This window comes from Manihot esculenta, chromosome 9, assembly GCF_001659605.2.
Source record: "Manihot esculenta cultivar AM560-2 chromosome 9, M.esculenta_v8, whole genome shotgun sequence".
Taxonomy (NCBI): Eukaryota; Viridiplantae; Streptophyta; class Magnoliopsida; order Malpighiales; family Euphorbiaceae; genus Manihot; species Manihot esculenta.
The window spans coordinates 33,372,275-33,394,244 of NC_035169.2; the positions used below are offsets into that span (position 1 = coordinate 33,372,275).

Consider the following 21,970-nt stretch of genomic DNA (forward strand, 5'->3'; position numbering starts at 1 on the left):
ATTAAATTAAATAGGATATTAAATAGATTGAATATTTATTTTTTATTTTTTCATATTAAATTAAATAAAAATAGTAAATAATATATAAAAGAAAGAGAGTATAAGAAATTTCATTATTTCTCTCCCTTTCCATATTTATATACATTATAAATTATAGATTATAGATGTAGTGATAATAATTCTGTTAATAATAACGTAAATAATAAAAATTTATGTAAAAGTTTACATTTATAAATAAATTTAATGTCAATAATAACATTAAATAACAAAAATTTATGTGAAAGTTTACACTTATAAATAAATATAATTGATAATATTATTATAATTAATTAATAACAAATAAAAGTTAAAATTATTTTAATAATAATTCTAATTATACCAAAAACTCTATTATAATATATATATATATATATATATATATATATATATATATATACATATATAAGTTAAAAAAGATGAACTAATTAAATTATTAAAATTACTTATAATAATTTAAAATTATTACAACAAAATTAATTTTAGTTAAAAATTAATATACATTTACAATTTAAAATTAAAAAAATTTAAAATATTATTCATAAATTCTAATTTTATTATATTATTTTATATAAAAATAAGTTATATAAAAATTAAAACTTTATTATATATAAAATAAATTTTGAATATTCAAATAAATATAAAAATGCACGCTTAGATAATGGAATAAAAAATTTTATATGTCAATATAAGTTATTAATTATTATTATACGCTATAAAAGTATTTTTATTTTTGATATACATAAAATTTTATTAATAGCTAATTTTTATTAATGAAAAAAATAAATTAAAATCTTAAGGTTCATTTTTATTTACGTCCTATTTGCATTAGTCAATTTAGTAAAATTAAAATAATAATGAAATGAATAATAAGAAATTACTATAAAATAGTAACTAAATTATTGATGAATTTATTAAAATAGAATTTTATTTAAAATAAAATGAACTTTTTATTTGATACATATCCAAACTTTGCAACGTATGATTAATAAATAAAAATTATTTTAATCAATTAAATATATTTTTAATTTCTATTTTATTTTTCACTCACATTATCTCTTATTATGATTTTTCTTTTCTTCCTTTTTAATATTATTACCAATTATATAATTGATAAAAGAATAATGAAAACCAAATCATCTATATTCTCACTTCACTAAAATAATAACTTTTATATTTATGAAAACTGAAAAAAATTATAAAAATAGAGATTAAAAATAAAGAGATAAATAAGAAAAAAACAGCTCTTTTACAATAAAATCCTGGTAATAAGAGTTCATCGGCTACAAGCTACCAGAAAATGCAGTAAGATCATGAATCTGACTTAGGAAGAAATATGAAGAGCTTAATTTATTAATAAACAAAAACCCTGATGCAATCAGTGGGCTTTATTCAACTAAATTACTCCTTGGTGCAATCAGTTGGCTTGAACGACACCGTATTCTCTTGAATATCATATCCTACCAAGTGGTTCAGCTGTGCAATGTAACCAAATATTGCAATTGAATCATTAGCTATAAAAGCCAAACACACTACACCTTCAGAAACTTGAATAAATGTGTTTATAGTTTTCAGCTCCACATCTGCACCACTGAAATGGGCTGTCAATACAGGAACCTCTAGATTATTATCAGCAGCATAGCAAAGACTCAAAGTACTCGTGGGGTCTTGGACTCGTCGTCCATTGCTCGCACTTTCTACTGCTGATTCCAATTCTGAGTAAAAATCTTGTGGGACTAATGTCAATGTGGTTCCAGAATCAATTATAATGTTTCCGTCACTTGCTCCAAAGGAAGAACCAGGAAATTCTATTCTTTTTTCTCCAACACTTATAGCTTCCAGTGTTAGAAAGTAGAAGGTGTCAGGTTCTTTCTTGGTTAATGGGGTGGACACGGCTCCTTCACCTGAAACCACGGCATTGCTTCCAAAATTCAACTTGCTTGATGAGTTTGATGTTGCTGTGGAGCTAACTGGCACCAAACAATATGAAAATTTTCCATCAATGGAAGAACCCAGTTGAGAAATAAGAGAAATGGAGCCACCTCCAAGGCCAACAAGGCCTGAACCTTGTGCACCAAAAGTTCCACTATTGTCATGTCCACAACCAAATAGAGATTTAGGGAAATTCACAGGGCGGCCACTTGTAGAATCCAAGGTAATGGTTTCAGCAGCAAAATTTCCAGAAGTGGAGGAACTATCTCCATAAGCATATGTGTAATAGCAATGCTGATTAACATCACATTTGCTTTGATCATTTACCCTTTCACATTGGCTTGAAGTGCAGGACAAATCTCTATAAGTTGAGGAAGATTTTGGATCAAAAATAGGAGCATCTTGTTGATAACATTGATCACAGGGCTGGCATTGTGTCCATATAAGGTCACTACCAGTATCAGCAATGGCTAAAATTTCAAAAGGTGGTGTGCCGACTGAAAGTTTCATGAGAAACTCACCCTGGACATTGAATATCTCAGACTCTACAGTTGTGGGAGATTCTGCATTAATTTTTCTGTTAAAATGATGGGAACGGCTTATGGATCGACGAAGAGCATTAGCCAAGCGTTGAGAATGAGTTTCGTCAGGTTTGTAAAAGGGAGACTTTGGTGAATCTCTGTTAATCAGTTCAACACTGAATCCATGTCTAGGTTTAGAGGCAGCATCTATGGAGACTAAACAAGAGAGACAAATTGCAAAAATGGCTAAAGCTGCAGAGGTTGCCATGATTAAAGAAGGTGGCTATGGAGATTAGGTGATGAAAATTATTAAAACTGTTGGGTGTATATATAGATGGAGATCACCTGCTGTAGATTACGAAAAATTATACAGTATGTAGGAATTTCTCATAATTTACTAAAAAGCCTATGGAAAATTAATTTTATATATTATTTCCTTAAAATAAAAATTTTCTTTTTATGTTATATGATTAATAATACAAGGGAAATATTAGTTGTCAATTGTAATATATAACCATGGAAATGAATATGCATTTTTGCAATTTTAAGAAATTACAATTATTTTCCTTTTATAAGTTTTTTTTTATAAATTTTATGACGTAAGGTGATATCATAAACATTTTCCAATGTAGTAAAAATTAATTAAATTCAGATATATATTCTCATCTTTTTTTTTTTTTTTTGGTTAAAAGAATATATCTTTTTAAATTTTTTTTTTTAAATATGGATTACCAGCCGCATTGCCATACGTGATTGTCAGTTGCCTTGTTTAGATAAAGCTTGAATTTGGACTATTTTATGTGAATGGTGAGAATTAGGATAGATTGATTTTTAATAAAATTGGATGTTTTTCCTTTTTTAGAATTATATAAATAATAAAATTAATTTCTCCATTATTTTGCATATTATAAGGTGCATGGATAATGAAAAATAATTAATAATTAGTTATTTATTTAATTGTATCTTTTCTTATATGGAGATTTTGGATCAGCAAACATTTCATTTGAGATTAATTCTTCTTGATTAAGAAAATATTTGCGTGTTATGAAAATTTATTAGAATTTCTATAAAATAAATCCTGAAAAATTAATCCAATACATATAATTAAAATAATAATAAAATGGTATTTTTAAATTCAAAATTAGACAACCAAAAAGTTTTAATTTTTGAATTTTTCTAAATGCAACAATTTAGAAGGTGTTTCAAACATCTAATTTCAACCTGTTAAGAGTTTATATTTTTTAAATAATTTTTTTAATTAAAAATAATTAATTTTTTTTATTGTAAATAATTTAATTTCTAATAAGTAAAATTGTGTGAATTAATTACACATATAATTCATTTCATACATAATTTATATATATATATATATATATATATATATATATATATATATATATATATATATATATATGGGATGCATACTTTTAATTAGGCATCAAAGAATCTTCTTAAAAAAGTATCTATTACAATTTTATTCTAATGCTATCATTTTAGTAAAATTAAATAATTTTTTTTTTGGCATTTTACAAATTTCTTGATTTTTTAATGTAAAGATTTATATTTTATATCAATGGACTTTTATTTATTTAAAATACTACTAATAATAATAAAACTGATTATACCTTTTTTAATCATCACTAAAACTAATTTTTATATTATTAATTTATTTATTTAGTAGAAAAAATATTACTTTTATATATATTTTTCGTATACTTAATTAAGATAAAATACAAGTAGTTACAATTAATTAATAATGAAAATGCCAAAAAAAATTCATTTTGACGGAGTAATAATAGCATTAGAAGAAAATTATAGTAAATAATATTTTTAAGAAGATTCCTCTTTATGCCTAATTTAACTATACATCTAAAATTTTTAAAAAATTATAAATAAAATAAAAAAAATTCTTACTCAAATATATAAATTAATTTATATACCTAACTAATAAAAAAAATAAAATTTCATATTAATACTTAAATCCCACCTTAAAATTATACATGTAGTTAGTAAAATTTAATAAAAAAAAGACTTGGTATAATTTAGTCCATTGACTTAGTCTGTACTAAATTACCATGATATGGTAATTATAATAAATTTTCCATGGTATGGGTAATTTTTAAAAAATATATATATATTATCATAAAAAACTTTAAATATACTATGATTATAATACATAATTAATATTTTAAAATTCAAAAAATAGAATTTACAGTGTTGTAAATATAAAGTTTATGGTGGTTGTGTAATCTTAGACTAAGAAAAAGACGTTTTTTCCCTTTTTATCTTTTTCCTTTCATCCGTTAATAACGTCTAATTATTTTTCTACTACAGTATTATCTGTCTCTGTCATTCAAATTCGTACGTACAGATATGTCAAAATCTCTCTCCACGTCAGACTATCATTTAATTTTTTCGATATACATGCGGACAGGGTTGCGAGGTGACTTGTCTGCTCTCGTTCCCCTTATTACGTCACTGGACTAAAGAATCTTTCATCACTGGACTAAAGAACCTTTCGTCACTGGACTAAAGAACCTTTCGTCACTGGACTAAAGAACCTTTCGTCACTGGACTAAAGAACCTTTCGTCACTGGACTAGACTTCGGCTTGATTCTTCTTTCCTGATCGGACCGCAACGCGCAGTTTCATTTTGAAAAAAGTATGATGGATCTTCATTTGTGTTATTTTTTAGAGTGCAATTGCGTTAATTATATATATAGATAATTTTATATTAAATAATAAATCAATAACAATATATATATATATAAATAATATATTTTTTTATTATAGAGAAAAATTGATCAGTATCACATTGGTTCCATATATGTCAGCCTATTATGAAATACTGGACTAATAAAGTGTTATTAATTTAAATATTAAATTTATATTATTTAATTACATTAACTAATTAGGGAACCATGCTCCATTAAAAAAATTGTAGGCTTCAACTTTCTACAACTTACAGATTGCCATGGTTTACATGGGCTCAGTGCCTAGCTACCTTCCCCAATTGTTCTTCAAAAAACGTAGTTGAGCAACTGAGCTTTAATGGACCTTCAATCTTGGTATCGAGATTGTCAAGCTTAAATCGCAATATCATCTCTTGGAATGATCGCATCGACAGATACTCAACAGGAACTTCGTAGCGTTTACCCTCTTTCCCAACATAAACTGCTAAGCATCCTCTCCGAGATCGACGAGGTTTTCGATCATCATTATTCAAATCAGTTGCTGCAAGCCTCTCGTACGAGTTTCTGTAATCATCTCCTTGAGTTGAATACTTCTTCAGGAAAAGTGAACGCAGTTTGGCTGTGAAGTTACTTGGTGAGTGCATGATTTTCTTGTGATTTTTTCCGAGAAAGAATCGCCTGTAAAAGAATTGGAGAAGAAGAGCTTATAAAGCAGTACTCCAAGGAAAGTTGGATTAGGATTTCTAGTATAACTACAACATCTTTTATTTTAAGATTTTATCCATATGAATTGGTAAAATTAATATATTTTATTTTTAAACTAAAATTAAACCCTGAAAAATAAATTTTATTAGAAAATATTTTTTAAATATAAGTTATTTTTTAAAAATAATTGAATGCTTAGATAAATATTTTGCTTTTTTGAGTATGACCATCTTATCCCTAAGCCACATTGTTATCTTTTTCTTAATTATGATATTAATAATGATATTATTGGCCAAGTAATTAATCTTCTATATTTTCAGTTGAATTTTAAAAAATTAAGTTATTTCTTAAAATATTTTCATTTATTTATTATTTATAATCTTACTAAAATTTAAATTATCAGGAAATAAAATTGTATACATAGTCATCGCTGATTTTTTATAATAAAAAATGAAATCCTTTGGCTACAAAGTGGGTGGCCGTGTTGCGGGAAGCCAAAAATAGGACACAAGATGAAGAAGCATAGCTAGTAGAGTGGTCGTTTTTTAATTGGAGAATTACTATTAAATTTATGAGTTTTTTAAAAATTTATTATTAGTTTATTTATATTTTAAAATTATTTAATTAAAATATTATTTTATTTTATAAAATTAAATTATTTAATTTTTCTATTAACTTAAAATAATTAAATAATATGAATATCTAAAATTATAAAAACTAAATAATACATATAATTAAAATTATAAAAATTAAAAATATATATATTCAAGATTGCTATTTTTTATAAAATAATTAAAAATTTAATATTTTATAAAATATAAAAACATCAGTTAAATAATTTTTAAATAAAGATGAACCGATAAATTTATTAAAAATTTAAAGTAATTTTCCATTTGCATTTCCGAATTCGGATTAAAATGGTCTGTGTTCCTTTTTCGTTTCATTGTTTGGGCTACCCAGCAATACCTCTAAAGTGGGCTTGGCTTAGTCCACTTGTATCACGTGCTACACCTCACACGAATGGGGACCTCCATTTCCCTCTGCCAGCGCTTCTGCAGCGAGACTGAACTTTTTGCTCTCAGCTCTCACTCTCACTCTCTTCTTTCCATCAAGCCAATTTAAGCAAAGGTACTCTTTTTCTTTTACTCGATCTCTCTGTGGTATTTTTGGATTTGAATTCTTATTGAATGATCTCTAGTGAAGCTCTTTTGTCGATATATAGATTCCTATTTCTGGAATCATTCTGATCCCATTGCCCGCGTTTTCTCAGATGCAAAACCCTAACCCCTTTTTGCTTCTTTCTTCTTGAAGCTTGAGAAAGTAGAGGGCAACAAAAGTGATTTCTCCTTTTTCTTCAAGCTCTTAATGTGTTATCACTGTATTGTTCTTTATTTTAATAGGTTAGGATGGCTACCCTTCGAAATTTGAAAATCAAGACGAGTACTTGCAAACGTATTGTGAAGGAGTTGCATTCCTATGAGAAAGAAGTTGAGAGAGAAGCTGCTAAAACAACAGAAATGAAGGAAAAAGGATCTGATCCTTATGACCTTAAGCAACAGGTATGCCTAATCCCGAAGACTGCATAGACTTGGTAATGTTCTGTGAAAGTTTATTTTATGAATCTTCTACATGTTTGAATGTAGTGCTTTTTCAGTCTTGCTACTGTTGGGTTGTTCTCAAGCTCCGCATTTTCCTCTTCACTTTTTGGTGTTGGGGGATGTATCGCAGATGAAGTTTTTGAAAATATTGGGGATAAGGGAAAGCTAGAAATTTGATTGCAAGAAAAACGAGAAAAGGAGAAAGAAGAAATCCTAGGATGAAGAGTAAAACATTTGCACAATGCTCATGGTCGCACAGGAATATATATTTTTTGAATCCCCTAGGAAGAAACGATAGAAATTACTTAGGAGGCATAGAATTAACCGTCTAGATGATTCAGTTGCTGACTAAGATCCGTAACAGTTCTCTGAGAGCTGGACTTATCTCCAAATGAAGATGATTGCTAACTACTTGTTATGGAATGTGATTGTGTAGGGACCTGCTGCTCTGAACTGAGCTTCAATTTTGCATTATCTAACTCGGTTGCTACCATCAATCGTGTTGAATCGATTTTGCTTTCTCCAAAAATGCTATTTCCATTAATTTGATCTGATTCACTAGCCAGTAGCCAGAACAATAATTTGGTTTTTTTGATTGTATAATAGTCATAATTAAACGTATTTAGTTTGTGATATGAGTTTTTTTATTCCCTTCAAATGTAACCCTTTCTTGTCTTCTTTGTTGAAATAGGAAAATGTGCTGGCTGAATCAAGAATGATGATTCCTGATTGTCACAAGCGTCTTGAAGCTGCAATAGCTGACCTAAAAGCGACTTTGGTATGATATCATACGCAGTTAGTATTCTGTTGATTTTCACTACTTACAATCATACAAGAACTTTTGGAAGTTATTAGGCTTTTCACGAAGATCTATTAGTTTGGTAACATAGAACAATGAGAGCATCCACTCTTCGACTGTACTTGCAAGAAGTCCCTTCTGTTATTAGGTAGAAAGTCTAAGCACCAAAAGGGTGGAGAAAACTGATTTTACAGGACCTAATTACTTTTGGACTGGGGATTACTGAGTGGAGTTTGCATAACCTGGATAGCATTATCAAGCAACCTCTTGATAACTCAGGTAGGCTTAGCTCCTTCCTGTCCGAGACCATTTTGCTTTTTGTCATCCCCATCTAGTTGTGTGCCTTAGGGTAGAGTAGGAGACTGCCCATTTTTTGGCTTTTTGCTATTCCTACCATGAGCCAGTTCTACCTAGCTACTTATATTTGATAATCTCAAGAATGGACAAATACGTCCCACTCGGCAGGCTTAAAGGAAAAAGAAAAGTGATGAGAGCTTGACCTTGGTCCTTGGGCTCATATGGAATTGAAGAGCAAAGCTGAGAAATTTTTCATGTAAAATGGAAATCTACTATAATATTATATTTGTCAGAGGAGCCCTATTTGCAATTCACATGCTCCTATTGCTTGACCCTTTAGGATGCGAAGTTTGTAGTATATTAAGGAACAAGTGAGTGATCACTGATAGTCATATAAATGGGCTAAGGAAACAAGTGATGTCGCTCTCTTGTTGTGCCGCTTTATTATCTTGCCTTGTGTAATCTTTTATCTATATGGTTTTGCATACCACTGTCGCAAGAAATTCAATTTTCAGGTAGAGTTGGAGGAGTCTGATCATAAGGACGGACCAGAAATTGAGGATGCTCGAAGTACTCTTGCAGAGGTTACACAATTATTTCAAGCAACTGAGTAGTAGTGTGAGCCAATAATCTCAATGTAAAGAGCTGGGCATGGATATGTCCTTGTATGATTTGCTTCCACAGTTGCGAGCAGTTGATATTGATTGTTGCTGTGATGAGTTTTGGAATATGTTGCGAGAAAACATCATCTCCTGCCTAATATGCAAGTTTTCATGAATTTTATTTTCACTGGACTAATATTATGGAATTTTCATGTCAAATTAAAATTTTAAAATAATATTATTATATATTTTGAACATAAAGCTTACCCTTAATTAGTATGAACACCATATCCATGCAACAAAAAAAAAAAACAGTAGTATGAAGACTACATAAATAAGCCTTGATAAGAAGGTGTTATGTGGGCTGTATTGTATTGATACCTTATGACCCGCTCACGGGAGATCATGTACACAATGCCTAATGTTACAGCGGTCAGAAGGTAAAATAAGGCCATCCTCTTTCACGAAAATTAACAAACTCAGTTGTCTTCCTTTTTCATAAAGAATGGCGAGACCCTCTTCTAAGCCTCCTACGAAAAGGCCTGCATGCCACAATGCTAAGATCAACTGCTGCTGCAAGTGCCATAAAGATTGCAGCATCCTCCACACACGTCACATGTCTCATTGCCAATTGAACCAATGGTTTGCTATGCTTCCCTTCTCCTTGCACTCTACAGCTCATCACAAATCCACCTGTTGATCCCAACCCTGAAAAGTCTCCACTGCTTTGTGGACTTGGTATTGGAGTTGCTGCTGCGCGCAACTGCCTGTCAGTGTCTATGAAAAACTCCCCTCCCCTTTCGGCGCTGATGAGGATCTCCGACATGAGAACCTCACCCCCCTCCTGGCTTTCAGACATAAGGTGAAATCTGCAGCAAATGGAATCTCTGACACCACGCTCACGCCATGCCTCAAGCTTTCCCCATGGCTGCCAGCTCTCAGGTCTGCAAACATCAGGGCGAACAATCAACCAAGCTCCTGGGTTGGACTTAGCAACCCAATCACAACCTGTTGATGGCACAAACGGAGTTGTTATGAAGGCTGCCGCAACAGCTGAGCCAGAGAGATCATGTATCTTCACCTTCCATCCCTTCCGTTCTCTTCGTTCTGTTTCCAGGTCAATGCCATCAACAGATGTTGACCAATAGGTGCTCAATGGATCCACCTGAGGCACCCTGTCAATTCATAATCATCAAAAGTTTCATTCACAAAGGTACTATAATTTGAAGATGGCAGATGCAAATTTCTACGTTCTACTACCAATGAACTTACTAGTTACTACTTATTATAATCCTAAAACCAATGGTGCAGATGGTGTGTACATAAAAATTTGTATTGACCACAGAAATTCAGCTCCTTGAATCAGGGTGGCCAAAGCCAAATGGAAGTTACAGCAATCTAGAAAAACCTAATGCTTATTAGACAAACATCATGTGCAAGAAACCACGCAAATCGTATCACCTGTCTCGACTGAACTTGCAACTGAATATGGGCTGCTTGATGGAACCTTGAAGTTGAACTATCTGAGGACTCGAAGTAGTTACATCTTCAAACTGGAAAACGTATCTTGGATCTGGATCCAGTTTTACTCTCAAATGAAGCTCAGCTCCTGGTTTTCTGCTCTCTTGCTTGTTTTTTCCAATGCTTATCCAGCCACTGAAAAGAATTGCCGACTTCTTTTCACCCCATTCAGGACCCACCTCCAGCTTAAATGTTCCTATTTGCTGTCTTTTGACGCCAACACCACAATGGGATCCCTTCCTCCCTGTGAAAACAACAATCTCAAGACATGCTTGATGAGTATAGAAACAACCAGGTTCCAATAATGCTTTCAGGTCAGATTCCTCGAGATAAAAGCTTGAGGCAATGCTGTGAATATCCGGTATTGCTTCAGCTGAAGATACTAAAGGGACGGATGTTGTTTGCACTGGGAAACCTCGAAGCCGTATCTCACATGAACATGGAGAAGAAAATGCATGGATTCCTGATTTTGAGGAATTTAGTTCGGTTTCAGGAATCCTCAGCCCAAGGGAGCCTATTGACAACCTGATAAAAGCCTGAGGATCCATTCTGGTCACAAATCTTTCCCCATTGGATCAAGTGCTATATGCTTGGCCAGCTTAAGAACCTTATCATTTGAGTAGACAGCAATTAAATCAATGAAAAGAAAAAAAAAATGTAGCAATCTCTGTAAAAAACTGAACCAAATCTAAAAATATTTTCACAGCTTACCTACAAGTAAATGACTTATGCTTATTCACTTCATCAACAATCGCAGTTAATTGTAAATGGAAGTTTTCAAAATCAACTTATAACAAAAAGAAGTAGGTCATTGCAAATACCGCTTTTTTATGATCTATTATGACTTCATACTTTGATCCAATTCCCATTAGCAAGATACAAATAGTGCGCAATGAGAACCTAAATTATTCCTCCTCAAGTAATAAATTTCATCAATTTTCTAATATTTGAAGTGAAAAGGGAGTATAAAAATGGCAATAGCAGTTTCAGGATTACATTGTCTTTAGCTAGATGAAGAACTGACTAACATTCCCAAAATAAACAAGTTAGGATGAGAAGGATTTCAACATCTTGCATAGAAGATCATAAGCTAGTGCGGCATCACATTATCTTTAACTAGATGAAGCAACATACTAACATTCCCAAAATAACCAAGTTAGGATGAGAAAGATTTCAATATCTCGCATGGAAGCTAGATCGTAAAATGTAGCAGCCTTTTCAGAGTTTTATTCTTTTGATTTACCTTACTAAGCTCAAAAAAACCCAACATTTCACTATGACATACAACATAAGCAAGCCGACTCACCTTCCTAAATTCTTTTGCAACTTGAGAATCAACTGTTAGTTTCCATGCCGAAGCAATGTATCAGCCCAAAGCATGAAACTGTTAACATCAATTGGCTTCCTTTCATCACTGATAAAATCATAGGAGCTTGTCTGATCTGAATGCTAAAATTCAAATCAGACGCCCATAAAGATGTTCATACAAGTTTGCCCAACATAACATTCATCTCAGTTCCAAATGCTGCAAACATCCTCCCCGAAAAGAATCAACTGAAAGGTATCTGAATGTGCTAATTTCTCATTCTTTGTAGTCCAATATTTTTTTTTTCTTATTTTTCGCAAGTATATGTATAATTCAATCAAAATATAAGTAACTTATGTTGCAGTGTCAATGAAATGGAATAGAAAATTACCAATCATTTAACACTATTTTGGCCCGCTAAAGTTTTATTTTTCATATTAAAGCTTAGGATCCTAAAGATTGAATAAATATCACATGCTACCTCCAACGTTTTACTTGTTTCCAACAAGAGGGAAGAAAACGTTCAAGGAATTATCAAAAGGAAACCTTTACAAAGATATTTCCTTCTCCATCTTCTCTCTATTTTCTGTGACATCCTTTTATTTCATCTCTCTCTTATCATTCAAGGGGACCAATCAAATCCTGTAGAATTCTCAAAAGTTGTTAAAAACCTCAATTAAGGAAACACAGTTGTCCACAATATATTGCTACATGTTCCATCATAAGTTGTAACATAAATGGATCCTGTTTTGGGTCATAAAATATTTCCAACATTTAATTAAAACATAAACTCACAAGAAATCTCAATCAAAATTTGCAGCACAAGCAGTGGCTCCAGGAAATCATATATACTGGAGGCCAGTTAATCTTAAGGTTCTGTTCATTCTTCAAGTTGTGCAGAATTGAGGCTCTAAAGAAGATCTATTCTTACACTGCTTGTTCAATCCAAATTTAAATATAATACAATTAGTTGACCTCTCATTTCAGACCGTTAGAAAGCAATCACAATCTGTAATCCAAACGATCCTGGGGACTCCAGATTTTGAAAATAAACCTCAACCACACACAGTTAGGCTCAATTGAGAGCGGACATAGCTGAGTTCACAGTTTCCCTTGCACCACTAACCCATTAGATTGTCCTCAAATAGGAAGCTAGCATAAAACTTGCAAAACGAATCAGAGTAAAAAGTGGATAACCCACCAACATATTTGCCACCTATAACTAATTTCTCACCAATAACGCTACAAGAAACCATCAAACATCCAAATAACCAAAGTCAAACTCACAATCATAGAATCATACAAAGAAAGCTGTATGTATATGGACACACATGAAGAAAGAAAGAAAAAGAAAAGATACCCACCTGAACATATCGCTTGAAAAAGCTAAATTCAGCTGGGAATCTTCTGATGGAGACAGAATTAGGAGGAAAACAAAAACATCATTTGAGGATAAACCCAGAAACCTCCACATTCAAAATCACCAGAATTTGAGAGAAAAAGCTCTCATCTTTGCCTTCTTAAAACCTCAGTTTCTTTGTTTCTCTCTGTAACAAGTAAAAACCCAACAAGAAATGTGACTTATTTCATACTAATAATAAGTGGGATTAATAGAACAAAACAAGAAGGCATCCGTCTGGGATTTCACGTAGACTGTGAACTGATCACGAGGAAACATATACATAGACTCCCATGTCTCTCTCTCTCTCTCTCTCTCTCCCTCTCTCTCTCTCAACTACAAAGCATATAGATATATATATATTTATATTATCCAAAAAGAAGAATGCCAAAGAGTAGAAAATAAAAATGTGAACTTTCTTTCCTTTGGTACTGTTTTTGTTTGCTGCATTACTTGTCACGAAATAGGCGGAGTAAGAAAAGGGATGAGAATATATTTTTGGGAAAGTTTTTTCCTATGTTATTGTTCTTTGAATAAATTATTTAATAAAAATTAGGGAGAAAAAAAAAAAGAGGAAGATTTTTTCGTTTTAATATTAAGAAAAAGCAAAAGGGCGAAGAGGAGAGAGAAAGTAGTGAAGACAGCTGGAAGCAACGGTGGTTGGTTTACAGAAATTGATGGAATCGCTTTCAGACATACATATGCCTGACTTCACCACCCCTATACTAATAATAATAATAATAATAATAATAAAAGTAAATATTAACCAAAAAAGAATAATAAGAATAAAATTAATAAAAAGCTTTTTACATTTAATTTTTTTAAATTAAGAATTTTAAGAAAAAGCTTTTACCGTTCAAACACATTTTTATTATTATAGATAAAAAGGCTGAAAAGACTTGTTAAATTCAATTTTAAATTCATTTATTAAAATTGATTTAAAAGTTCAGAATTACCAATTACGATAATTAATATATATATATATTAAAAACATCCTTAAAATTTTTAAAAATTAATTAATTAATTTTTTTATTAATTTTAATTTTTTTAAAAAAATGTTAATTTTTTTAAATAAAAATTAAAAAATTAAAAAATAATACCTGAAATCTCTTCTATTTAAATACACTCATCATCCATCCATATCTATAAATGTAAATATTAAAAAAATTTAATTAAATTACACAAAATATTAAATAAATTATAATGAAAAAGCAAAAGATTGAAAAGAATCCACTTTTACAAAATTTAGATATACACAATGACAAAAGAATGTTATCTTTTAGAAGGGAAAATTAAAAATTAAAAAAAATAAAAAGCTAAAAAAAAAAAAAAAGAAACTAAGCGTGAAGCGAGGGATTGGAAAAATAGAAAGAAAAAAAAAAGGATCACTTTTGATATTTTGTCTTTAGGATGAAAAATAGTTTGGGTGACCCACAAACTCTTTAATACATCCAACTCTTTGTCTTCATCATCCAATCTCTCTCCAAAGAAAACGACTTTAGCATTGTCCAATAAAATAATTAAATTAAAATATTAATATTTTAAAATTAAACTAATCAATTATATATATATATATATATTAGAATTTACTCATAATATAAAAAATATTACATATTTATATATAATAAAATATATTGTATAAATTTTTTTATTATAATTCATTTCGCTTTTCTATTTATTCTTATTGTCCTAATGTAAAATAAAATAAATATTACTGGTAGTATATGTTTTTCATATTAAATTGAAAATATTTATTAATTAAACTAATATTAGATAGTAAAACCTATTTACTTGTGATTTTTTATTTAATAACATTCAGTTATTACTAAATATATTATATAAATATAAATTTTCAAAATTATTTAATTATAGTTTTAAAGGTTAGCAATATAATAATTAAGATTAAGAGAGATTATTTTATTAAACATAACTGATATTAATAAAGTGATGTCGGAGTTTCCAATGTAATAAAAAGTATATATAATAATAATAATAATAATAATAATAATTGATTATATGATATTTAGGTAGAATTTTGGTGTGCATTAATAAATTTAATTTAAATTGATGATATTCGCATAATCCCGTGCGGTTATAACGTCATTCATCACTGTTTTATAGACGTACTCATATGCTCATCATCATTAAACGACCATTTAATTTTATTTGTTCAATATTTGTACTGATAAAATCGCAGTATACTTTTAATTCTATTTCTAGTCATTTCAAATGAATTATATTTTTTTTTATGAGTCCATATCCAATCAATTTAACTTATTTCAATCGCAAATTGAATTGTATGTTCACGAATCAGTTTATATAAGTTTGTATAGTTGATTTTAATAGATTTTGAATTTAATTCGATTTTGGTCGGAGTGTTTGTGACCAAGAGATCATAATAATAATAATAATTTTTTTTCTGTAAAAATAATTTTATATTTTTTATAAAAATATTTTGTATTAAATTAATTTTTCAAGCATTTAAACACTAAAAAAATTCGAAATTATTTTGCGAATTATCAATTTATTGAATTGACCGAACCTTTATGATGAGAGTCAACACGGCAAATTTTCTCCATTGTGTAAGATTTTCCTTAAAAATCCATTTATTATTATTATTATTATTATTATTATTATTATTATTATTATTATTATTATTATTATTATTATCCAAGAAATAATAAGCTTGACACTCGGATCACAAATAAATTAAGAAATTAAAATTAATTATTTTTAAAGCATAAGTTAATTATAATTAATTATTAAAATAGATTTTCCAGCAAATCAATTGATAATTATAATTATAATAGTATTGTTTATAGTTCAATGATGAGTTTCATATTTATAAGTCTATTTTATTAGAAAAGAGAAAATGATTTAATTCAATGATTAGCAACAAATGATTGAAGAGTTGAAGACTAATGTTTTTTTATTACTATGAAATTAAGGGATTAATTAGTAAATTAAAAAATTTTTTTAATAATTAATTTATCCACCATTACATATTAAGAATTAAGAATATAAAATAAAAAAAATTACATCCTAATTTCATAATTTAAAAAATGCATTTTTTATGTGATTTAATTATGTAAAAAATTTAGAAAATTCAAACTACGTTGGACATGAAGCCTTAATTTAAGGGAAATAATAATAATACTAATAAAAAGATTGTGTGAAGGTCAATAATGGTAGAAATTATGAATGTGGAGATGTTGATTTGCATGTGCATGGAGGAGAATGGAGCCCATTTCATTGGACATGCTTCTATATCATTTCCCATTCCTTCGTTTATTTCACAATTTTTTTTTTTTTAAAAAAATTGATTCTATTAATCTTACAACTTGAATCGATATTTCAATTCATCTTATCTATAGATTAAAGCGCTTTCCCCATCATTGTAATAGAAAACAGATATTCAGTCCCCATCATTGTAATATTGTAATAGAATACGGATTTTCCATGTATCTAAATTTAAATTGAATTAAATTGAATAAATTAAAATATTAATATTTATAAAAATTAAATTAAATTAATTTAAATTAAATAAATTTAATTCAATTAAATTTTTAATAAATTTTTTATCTTTTTATATTTTATTTTTAATATTTTAAATAGTCTCTCTATATTATCAAAAATAATATATTATTATCACGATTCAATTTAATTTTATTAATTTTTTCTCAAATCGAATTACTAAAATTTAAAAAATAAAAATAAAATCGAATAAAAAAATAAAAAATAAACTAAAATTTTAAATTAATTTAATTCGATTAATTTTTTCCTTTTGAACTAAACACGACTAACCCTCAATTGCAACCACAAATATATTAATAAAATTATCAACTTAGAGAAAAAAGATTCCACCGAAAAAAGCTAATAAATATAGCAGCATCAATAATGCATGAAATATGAGAAAGTTGAATAAAAAAATTCAAAAGCAGATAGGCTAATGCATATCATTCACGCCCTAGAAAAGCTATCAACCTCACACAAAAGTAAAAGGCAAAGACACAATTCAGATATGATATCTCTCCATTTTCCAAGTCCACAAACGTTCATAGGTCACCCACATGGCATTTGTTGGTAGTTGAGTTTTTGCATTTGTTTCCTTAACCAACTAAGGATATAAACAAACAAAAAACGAAATTTCTGAAAAAAAAAACAAAAAAAACAGAAAAACTACAAAAATGAAATGAGACAAAGAGGTGTAGATCTAAATGGGCCTAAAATGATCATGTAGATTTGGGCCCATGAGTAGCACAATATTCCAACAAGTATCAAATATTATTCACATCTCACTTGCACATATGATCTTCTGAAAGGTCACTCCTCTTACTTATTTAAGTAGCATAGGGGAAAACCAAAAAAAAAAAACAACAACAGTACACAAGGAAAGCTGGTGCAAATGTTAAGGAGCAATTACACTATCAAACAGAGTTATGGGAGTCAAATAGGCAATAATCATTTCCATTTCTTAAAGAATTTGCCCTTGTGCTTTCCAAACATTCCATGTTTCCCAAACTTCCCATGCTTAAATTTCCCATGCTTAAACTTTCCATGACCAAGGCCATACCCATGGTGTCCACGTCCATGAGACAGATGGTGAGCCCCGTAAGCAGCAGCCGCAGCAGCTGCACCCCCAGCTAACATTGCCCCCATACCAGGTCCATGCGATCCATGCCCTGAAACCATACTAGTCAGACAAGATCATAATAGATGGAAAAGACTAGCATAAATTGAGCATAGGCCAAACAGCATTATAATGGACAACGGTTTAGGTGAACTCGAACAGGTCAGATGTGCTACGGGTCAAAACTTGTAAGTTGCAACTCTCAGGTTTGTCTCAAGTAGAAATAATTCAATTCCATATTTTTCGGTTAACAGTAGAAATGGTTGAATTCCATATTTTCCAGTTAACTTCCAATTCTTAAACACAAAGGTATTGAGCAGCTACAAATAACCAACCCCATGAAAGAACCCTGATAGCAATGCAAAGTCCTCCAATGGAAGAAATGACTATCAATACCAGAGATGCATCACTGCCATAGAAAGCATTGCCAGTTGGAAAATAAAGTAGAGGGCACATTGCAATACCTGAATGATGTGGAGCTGATGGACCGGGATAACCAGCTGGAGGATAACCAGCTGGAGGATAACCAGCTGGAGGATAACCTGCAGGTGGGTACCCCCCCTGGGGAGGATAGCCTGCAGGTGGGTACCCCCCTTGGGGGGGATAACCTGGTGGTGGATATCCGCCATGATGAGGATATCCAGCAGGTGGATAGCCCTGAGGAGGATAACCATGTGGAGGATATGATCCTTGGGGTGGTAAGTGGCCAGCAGCATATCCGGCTAGATGTGAAAACAACCCTTTATCAGTAGAATCATCATGCTTGTCATTCCCACCTCCCATATTTCTTCACCCTAAGTTCTTAATGCTAGTATGCTACAGAAACAGAAAACTATAAGCTGTTAGAGATAGAACTTAAACAAAAGCATAAGATGTAGGTTACAGAAGTTACAATAGTAAAGAAAGAGAAGCTAATTGATAAATGAAGTTCTTACCTACTTTTCCATTAAAATTAGTGCAAAAATCATAATTTACAAAATAATTCCAGATCAGACTCTCTCTAGAAAGAGGCCCTAAAGTTTCACATAGCATTAAGACATCCAGATCCTATTTTGACCTTGTCAGGAAACATGTAAAGCACAAGATTGCTCACAATAAACAGGAAACACTGATATAAAAAAAAAATACAGATGCGCCTGAAGGAACTAGAGAAGTATATCTAAAATCAAAGATATAAGTATTCGACATACATGTTTTAGAAAACATGTATCCACCGCATCCCATGTTACAAGAATAAGGAGCTCAATAGGTGCTGTCCATAACATGCAAGAAATTACGAAATTAACTTTGTTTGTGCATATGGGCATGCTACAAAAGGGAGAATGGTGCAGAGCAGAAATTAGCGAAGGTAATCCTCTAAAATACTTGTTAGATGATGCTATATGTTAATTGATTTTATGCAATATCCAAAAGATTTAATGCATGCATATGAATGAGAAATTGCCATAGAATTACATACATGTGCTAAGCCGAGAATTCAGATAAATTAAACAGAATAGGCATTTTGACCTGGTTGAAATTAAAAATGAGAAAAATTCATATCCTGCAAGTCACCATATAACATGAATAGCATACAGCAGAAAACAATAAAACGATAAAGGATAATATTTAACAAAAAACTTCCTCAGATCACCAAAAGCAACATAATAATCCAATACAAGAGCCAGCACATCAATGGATAAACAGGATAAAACAAAACATAATCACCATATAACCAACTACAAGCAAAAGAGAGAAATTTTGGATCAACCCAAGAAAATCTTCTGCTAAAAATTATTCCCAAAACCAAAATTAGAAAGAAAGAAAGAAAAAAAAAACAAAAGAAAAGAAGAAACCCAACAAACATTTCAATTGCCTAGTAATCTTGAAATAATATAACACAGAAGCAGAACAAGAATAATTTCTTTAAAAAAAGGATGAACAAACAAAAAATTTCTCAATAAACAGGAAGAGATCGATAGGTTGCACACCAGATATCGGTTTGAGATTTTGTGTAGCTTGCGCTTCCAAGGCTTAAAGACCTTTTATCTTCCGGTTGTCGGGCATTTGCTTTGGGCTTATATAGTGCACCTCCACAGGAGTTTGATGAGGAGTTCTCGGTTTGTGTTTGCGCGCATGTAAATAGTACGCGTTGCTTAAACGCGTCTGTGTTTCTTCTTGTTTTCTTTACCACGTCTTCAGATAGATAAGTACCTCCATTTCAATTTTATTTTTTAATATTATTAAGTAAATACCATTAATTTTCCTTTGTACCAACGTATCAGTCTGACTTTGGATTTGCTTTTGTTAAAAGAAAACTAAATTAAATTTGTTTTTTTATTACAAAAATTATCTTGTCGATGTTAACGGCTCAATCAAATTAAAATAGGTAAGTTTTAATTCAAAATTTTAAATATTATAAATTGAAAAAATTTTACATAAATCCTGCTTAAATTTAAAAAATAACATTTACGATAGGTATAAATTTAATAAAAAACATATCACAACTCTTTTCATTTATTTCTTTTATTTATTAGTAATATCTAAATACTTTTCTACTATAATGTTATATGTCTCTATCAATATAGTATTCATACAGACGCATTAGAAATCTCTTCATATAAAACAAATATTTAATTTTTTCGGTACACTGCTGACAGAAACCAATTATTCTTCATGTTATATTATCAAATTGAATTATCATTGAACTAGATTATTTCTTGTTGAGTTCATACTCATAAACCATCCGATCTGTTCATGTATCCGAATTAGAATTTGCAGCAATGGACCAAATTACGACGATTTAATGAGTTTTGAATTTATATTCTTTTTTAGGATTCGATCTCTCTCCAACATAAAAAGTCCGGCGGTATTCAAATTCTATTTTTGAATTAAAATATAATTATATACTAATTGATTACATTTTTATTTATATATTAAACTCATCATAAATTAATTTAAATAAAAAATATTTTCTTATACTCCGTGTATAAGTTTAATTAATATTTATTTTATTGATTATTAAATAAAGACAAAATTTTGGTGGGTATTTATTTTTTGTGTAAAATAATTAAAATAATATTATAAATGTGAGTGTGCATACAGTTGAAAAATATTAATTCTTTTTTTATATAACTCAAACATGCGGGCACACAATAAGTAACATAGGAATAAGTTCATAATAATTATACCCCAAAAATGATCTGCATGTTTATATGGAAATATGCATATTCCTTTTCACTCTTCATGGAACAATATTCAATAGAAGGCAACTTCTATTTTTAAATTTCCCACGGTATTGGAATATATGCCTTTATCATATTTTATCAATTATAATATTAAAAAAAATAATTTTCAAATAATAAAATAATCATAAGTAATTATAACCGACCAATTATTAAATATATTTAGGATAGTATCTGTTTATTCTCGTAATAAAAATAAAATTCATTTATTATATATATATAATCAATCAATTAATAATATGATTCTTTTATTATTCATGAGTTAAAAAAGGATATATTTGAAAATAAGTTAAAATATGATGGCTAATTTATTAAAAATAAAATAAAATAATTGACATTTATGATCGAAACTTCAACATTTAAATTAATAAATGGTTAAAAACGGTGACTTTAATAAATATTTTAAAATTAAAATAAATATATAAAAAGCATATTTTAAATTTTATATATATTTTATTTTTATATTATAAGAAAATAAAATTAATTATCAAAAAATTTAAAATTTTAATTAATATTAAATAAGAGATTTTGTAATTATAACTGTGATAAAATATATTATATTAATTTTATTTGATGAAAAATTCGATCGACCATTCAAACGATTCTTAATCTTATTTTTTATGAGTGAGACTTCTACGATATGTTATAATTTATTAGAATTTTATCACGTAATTTTATCGTACGATAACAATTTATGATATATTTTA

The 21,970-nt window shown here is 29.5% G+C and overlaps 4 protein-coding genes across 5 annotated transcripts; 1 reads left to right on the forward strand and 3 right to left on the reverse strand.

Annotated features, from left to right (window-relative positions):
- Nucleotides 1-1,437: 1,437 nt before the first annotated feature.
- Nucleotides 1,438-2,757, reverse strand: LOC110623319 (aspartic proteinase CDR1). Its single transcript, XM_021768236.1, has one exon. It carries the CDS (start codon nt 2,755-2,757, stop codon nt 1,438-1,440), a length of 1,320 nt encoding a protein of 439 aa, XP_021623928.1.
- Nucleotides 2,758-6,856: 4,099 nt separating this feature from the next.
- On the forward strand, nt 6,857-9,370 carry LOC110622627 (tubulin-folding cofactor A). Its single transcript, XM_021767207.2, has 4 exons — nt 6,857-7,015; nt 7,288-7,446; nt 8,177-8,263; nt 9,097-9,370. The coding sequence occupies exons 2-4, from the start codon at nt 7,294-7,296 to the stop codon at nt 9,193-9,195; spliced, it is 339 nt and encodes a 112-aa protein (XP_021622899.1). The 5' UTR covers nt 6,857-7,015; nt 7,288-7,293; the 3' UTR covers nt 9,196-9,370.
- Nucleotides 9,371-9,524: 154 nt separating this feature from the next.
- Nucleotides 9,525-13,866, reverse strand: LOC110622626. 2 transcript variants are annotated; one of them, XM_021767206.2, is made up of 4 exons: nt 13,375-13,866; nt 12,011-12,652; nt 10,645-11,311; nt 9,525-10,358 (listed from the first exon to the last, which is right to left on the reverse strand). In XM_021767206.2, exons 3-4 carry the CDS (start codon nt 11,250-11,252, stop codon nt 9,680-9,682), a joined length of 1,287 nt encoding a protein of 428 aa, XP_021622898.1. In that variant the 5' UTR covers nt 11,253-11,311; nt 12,011-12,652; nt 13,375-13,866; the 3' UTR covers nt 9,525-9,679. The 2 variants fall into 2 exon arrangements, with proteins under 2 accessions (XP_021622898.1, XP_021622897.1); XM_021767205.2 differs by lacking the exon at nt 12,011-12,652 and having other exon boundaries at nt 13,375-13,859.
- Nucleotides 13,867-17,617: 3,751 nt separating this feature from the next.
- On the reverse strand, nt 17,618-20,213 carry LOC110623544 (glycine-rich protein A3). The gene is made up of 3 exons (XM_021768528.2): nt 20,010-20,213; nt 18,504-18,855; nt 17,618-18,091 (listed from the first exon to the last, which is right to left on the reverse strand). The coding sequence occupies exons 2-3, from the start codon at nt 18,820-18,822 to the stop codon at nt 17,871-17,873; spliced, it is 540 nt and encodes a 179-aa protein (XP_021624220.1). The 5' UTR covers nt 18,823-18,855; nt 20,010-20,213; the 3' UTR covers nt 17,618-17,870.
- Nucleotides 20,214-21,970: the final 1,757 nt, after the last annotated feature.

Bases quoted from the DNA above. Each gene is read 5' to 3' on its own strand.
- LOC110623544 (XM_021768528.2), bottom strand. From the start codon at position 18,822: ATGGGAGGTGGGAATGACAAGCATGATGATTCTACTGATAAAGGGTTG. The intron at 18,092-18,503 runs GTATTGCAATGT...GTATGGTTTCAG, and splicing joins ATCAGCTCCACATCATTCAG to GGCATGGATCGCATGGACCT.
- LOC110622626 (XM_021767206.2), bottom strand. From the start codon at position 11,252: ATGGATCCTCAGGCTTTTATCAGGTTGTCAATAGGCTCCCTTGGGCTG. The intron at 10,359-10,644 runs GTGATACGATTT...ATGAATTGACAG, and splicing joins TGCAAGTTCAGTCGAGACAG to GGTGCCTCAGGTGGATCCAT.
- LOC110623319 (XM_021768236.1), bottom strand. From the start codon at position 2,757: ATGGCAACCTCTGCAGCTTTAGCCATTTTTGCAATTTGTCTCTCTTGT.
- LOC110622627 (XM_021767207.2), top strand. From the start codon at position 7,294: ATGGCTACCCTTCGAAATTTGAAAATCAAGACGAGTACTTGCAAACGT. The intron at 7,447-8,176 runs GTATGCCTAATC...TTGTTGAAATAG, and splicing joins CTTATGACCTTAAGCAACAG to GAAAATGTGCTGGCTGAATC. The intron at 8,264-9,096 runs GTATGATATCAT...TTCAATTTTCAG, and splicing joins CTGACCTAAAAGCGACTTTG to GTAGAGTTGGAGGAGTCTGA.